This window comes from Propithecus coquereli, unplaced genomic scaffold (assembly GCF_000956105.1).
Source record: "Propithecus coquereli isolate 6110/MARCELLA unplaced genomic scaffold, Pcoq_1.0 Scaffold2, whole genome shotgun sequence".
Lineage (NCBI taxonomy): Eukaryota > Metazoa > Chordata > Mammalia > Primates > Indriidae > Propithecus > Propithecus coquereli.
In genome coordinates, this window is record NW_012144966.1 from 10,331,061 (window position 1) to 10,335,653 (window position 4,593).

The following is a 4,593-nucleotide window of genomic DNA, read 5'->3' on the forward strand; positions in this document are numbered from 1 at the left end:
TATTTCCTATTTAAAGTATGTATGAAGAGTTTCAAACTGACATCAGAATATAGTTCTTTTTTAATAAGCTAGCATATCATTTTTGATTTGTAAAGCTATGGAAAACAAAGACCTTAACTTGAAATATTGTTTATTTTGCTTGAAAATTTATTTGAGGAGCCTATTAAGATGATATGAAACTTTTTGGAATTAGAACCATGGAGGTGTTTTACATTTCAAATCTAGCATACTAATTAGTTTGCCCTGTCAAACTTTGATTGCCTTGTCATTTTGGCATAGGATTTTAAATAACAAAGTTTCTTTCAGGAATTACCATTTAATGCTTTTTAATTTCCCCAGTGAGTGATTTTATCCATATTGATAATGTCAGAGAAGCAACTAAGGACTAATGAATATCAAACATGTTTGACTCATCTACTTGATACAAAATGACCATAATATTATAATATTTTATCACTTTACTACATATTCTTTTGAATGAATCATAATGATGCTCTTCAAATAATTTAAATCTACAGAAAATATGAAGAGGTGCGTGGATAGAAAAATAACAGCAATGACAACAACACTGAATACAAGATAAGGAGGCCTAGGATCATATCCTTCTGCCCCTTTCTGTTGCCATGGTCTAGCTCAGTTAAGCTGGCACATCTGTAAAATGGAAATTTTGCTATTGACCTCATAATGTTGTTAGGAGAGCTAAATAATACAGTGAAAACATTGAATAATAGAGCATAGAAGTCATTTATGAATCATTAGCTGATTGAGAAAATATTTGTTTGAATTAACCATTTCTAGTATGTATAAATAAGACTTCCTTTGAATGTTTGTCATTGGCCTTAAGATGTTCTACTTCTTCAACTAAGTTCACACTGTGTGGCTGTAATTATATATAACAAAATGTTCCCAGTTTGGCTGTGGAGATAGTATTATGTATATTAGTGTTGTAAAGTTTTAAAAGCATTACATAATTTTAATATAACTTGTATAAAGATCATATAAATATTACTCAGTCATTCATCATTTACTTAGAAACTACAAGTATTACAATATAGTAGCACCTGTGGAAAGAAAGATGAATAAAACAGGATCATCTTGGAAGAACTTATGCAAGAAATCACTTCCAGATTTAATTACCATTTCAAGTCAACAGTACTGATTGTGAAATCATGGGCTGAGATACGAAGAATTATACAATAGGGCCTTTACCCTTAAAGGCTCCTAGAGCTTTTTGTAAATGTATGTTTAGTAACAGAAAATGTTTTGGGGGAGCAGTTAATGATTTCAGCATAAGATATGAATAGATTATGTTAAAATCTAGAATTAATTTCTACTGAGAAGCTATTTTTCTTTTTTTGTGTCTTAAAAATGCAAATAGAATGTTATCATTTCTAGCCTGGTAATTCAATGAGTACCACCTAAAAAATATTTACACAACTAAGTTTGCTGTTTGGTTACTGCCCAATTATAAGATTATTTTTCAAGAATTACAGCATTACTAAAAAATTTTTTAGAATATAAATATCCATGCTTCCTAGTTTTTAGAAGGAAAAGGATTTATGTTTATTAATTAATTGATTTGTTTATTTAAAAGGTTTATTTGGCAGGCATAATTATAATAAAAGAATAAGGACCAAAAATTTACTTTTGTTACATAAATGAAATATTTAAGTGTCAACCAGAGCCTGCCAACAACCCCTTGGGATGAGCCAGCTTGAAGCATTTTGTTTGTTCTTTTTTGTTATTTCTGACTTAAAGCTAAAAATGGCCAAGGGGCAGGGAAGTCATAAATGCCTACAGGGCTCTAAAATTATGGTTAGTGTCACCAGCATCCTGCAAGGATTATTTTCAAATTTTACCCATTGTTTTAACCCTGTAAACATGCATCCTCTGCTATGCTTGTTTCCTCAACAAAATAGGGACATTTTGAAGAAAATTATTTGCTACACCTCCCCACCTAATACTTTGTAAGCCACTCCCACACCACATATTGAACAGACATAATTGAATTAGTGTGTCCTCTGAAGTTGTATTCTATAAATACACTCTGCTTCCTACCCTTAAAACTCTTTCTCATGCCTCTGGATATTCTGAAAGTATACAATGAAAATGACACAGAGTTGGTCTAAGCACAAGGAGTTGAAAAGCAGCAATTAGAGTTGACTATCAATAAGATGTGAATCATGGTCTCCAATCAAGAGTAAAAACTTTATTCTTGCATTAAGCTTGGGTGACTGCTGTTGAACAGTTTTGTTGTCCACTATACAGAACAGATGGAGTTTGCAGTTGTGTGTCACTTGTTTATTACATCCTCTTAAAATTAGTAGCTGTGTAACCAGATGGGTCTGGGAGCACAGCTGTGGATATAAGAAAATAAATGAAACCTGTCTGATGCTGCCATGCCCTTTTGAGATGCCAAAGTGTTCCAACTGCAACAAAGAAAAATTCACTTTCATTTGACATTATATTGATATATTAAATTTTAAAAAATGAAATCTCACAAAAATTGTTGACACTGAGTTTTCCAACCCCCTGGTTTTTATTGCATAGTTTGGAAGTCTGAACAAATGTAATTATGAAACTAAAAATACATATAAAATATCTATAATTTCAACATTCAGGTAGATACTCCGTGTTTATTATAAACCAGATTCATTTTAATGTTTTGAAAGTTTATTAGGTATATATGTTGAATTACTTATTTTACATTCTTATGAAATGTAAAATATATTCACGTAAATGCAAATGAATTGCTTCTCTGTAAAACAATGCCAGGTAAGGAGTGTGATACACAGTAGAAATTAGAAGGGACTATTAGGCCCCTTAGGATACTTAACTGGCACTCTATTTGCTTTTTTTTCTATTTAGCCAAATGATATGTTAATTTTGAGAAAGTTTCTTGATGGTGTGTATATATATATATATGTGTGTGTGTGTGTGTGTATGTGTGAATATATGTACATGGTGTGTGTGTGTATGTGTATGTACTTTTTGGGAGATAACATGATTTTTACCATAATATACATCATAAATTTTTGACCATTATTTTATTATAGTTGATTAATATAATCCATATCAGATCACCAAATGAAATATTCAGGACCATCCTTCACAGTTGTGATAAATTGTACTGTATCGTGCTTCATGAGCTAAGAGTATTCAGTTTTGTCTCCCTGCAATATAAGCTACAGAATTTAGAATTTAGGAATTAGAGTTTCAACAAAGCAATATTTAATGAGGATGTATACAGAGACATAATCCGGAAACCAGTTATAATAACTGTTTCTTCCCAAAAAAAAGGAATTTATAAATTTTTAAAAACTCTGTATCCAAATACTATTACTAGTAATAAATGTATTTAAGCAACAAATTAAAGTTAAACATAATCAAATAGAGAACAGAAAAACTGTGTAGATAGATACAAACTACATGGCTTGTATTCAACATTTCAATATCCAAACTATGAAAATATGTTAAAATGATAAATTTTTATTTTACTCTTAGGAAAACACTAAGTGAACTGGAAATAATAATACCAATGACTCACCTACTGATGTACTTATCAATGCATTGGGAATTTTCAAGTACAACATAAGTTTCTTTACTTAATTGCAAGAAGTATTAATCAAAAAGAATGTGATTATCAGGTTTAAATTATTCATTCTAGGCTGTGGAATAATATGTTTATTTTATCTGATGAAACTGATAACATTAACCAATCTCTTTTCATCAATTTCAAGTCTACTTTTTTTTTCTTCCCCAGGAAGTTGGCCTTGTACTTGCAGCTATATTGGCACTACTACTGGCTTTCTATGCTTTCTTTTATCTCAGACTGTCCACGGATATTGACCCTGATCTGGACTCAGATGAAGATTAGCTAAGCAGCAATGAATGTATTAAAGGGAAATAATTTTACAAAAGCACCTTTTGGAACCATTACTTCCAATACTAAAACTGTAACATCTTGAATTCTTTCTGTTGGTATTTTTAGTTTGCAGAAATATCTTTTTAAATAGTTGCATAGGCTATCAAGAAAAGAATCTTACCTAGCAATGTAGTATAGTGTATGCTACCGGATACTTTTATAAATCTTTCTGCTTTGACAGGCACCCTAACATGGTGCATTTAGATAAAATGGAAAACAGATTCTAAATTTTTCACATGTCTGAGCCAATTTATGTATATAACTCCATCAGTTACGGATTACTAAATCTGTTTTTGTTCTATGTACATCATTAGTAAAAGTATATATTCTCATTTATGGAAGCACTCAAATCACATTTGGAGGCTAAGAAGGACCAAAAAGTCATGGGAAATTTTATATTTTACAAAGAAGCCCTTCTCTCTTTCCAGACGTATTTTATATCATTAGAGAGACTATCTGCACATACATCTACAGTAATCTTTTTCCTTCTTTGCCAACTGTTCAGTGCACATGTGCTCCATCAGAAATGGCACCTGGATGACAGAAGCTCAAGGAGTCACATATGTCTCTAAAATAGAGTTCCTTTCCTCTTGGGCTGTCTGAGCTGGTGTAAATAGAAAGTTCAGTTGATCTTGATTTTAATTAACTTATTACTCTATTAATATAAA

The 4,593-nt window shown here is 31.1% G+C and overlaps 1 protein-coding gene across 1 annotated transcript in view; it reads left to right on the plus strand.

Moving 5' to 3' along the window:
• TRIQK (triple QxxK/R motif containing) overlaps window positions 1-3,981 on the plus strand; it is a 49,545-nt gene extending 45,564 nt beyond the window's left edge. The window contains exon 3 of the mRNA XM_012643538.1: window positions 3,764-3,981. Coding sequence (XP_012498992.1) covers window positions 3,764-3,877 — 114 coding nt within the window. The 3' untranslated portion in view covers window positions 3,878-3,981. The remainder of the gene's footprint in view (window positions 1-3,763) is intronic.
• The last annotated feature ends 612 nt before the right edge of the window (window positions 3,982-4,593 follow it).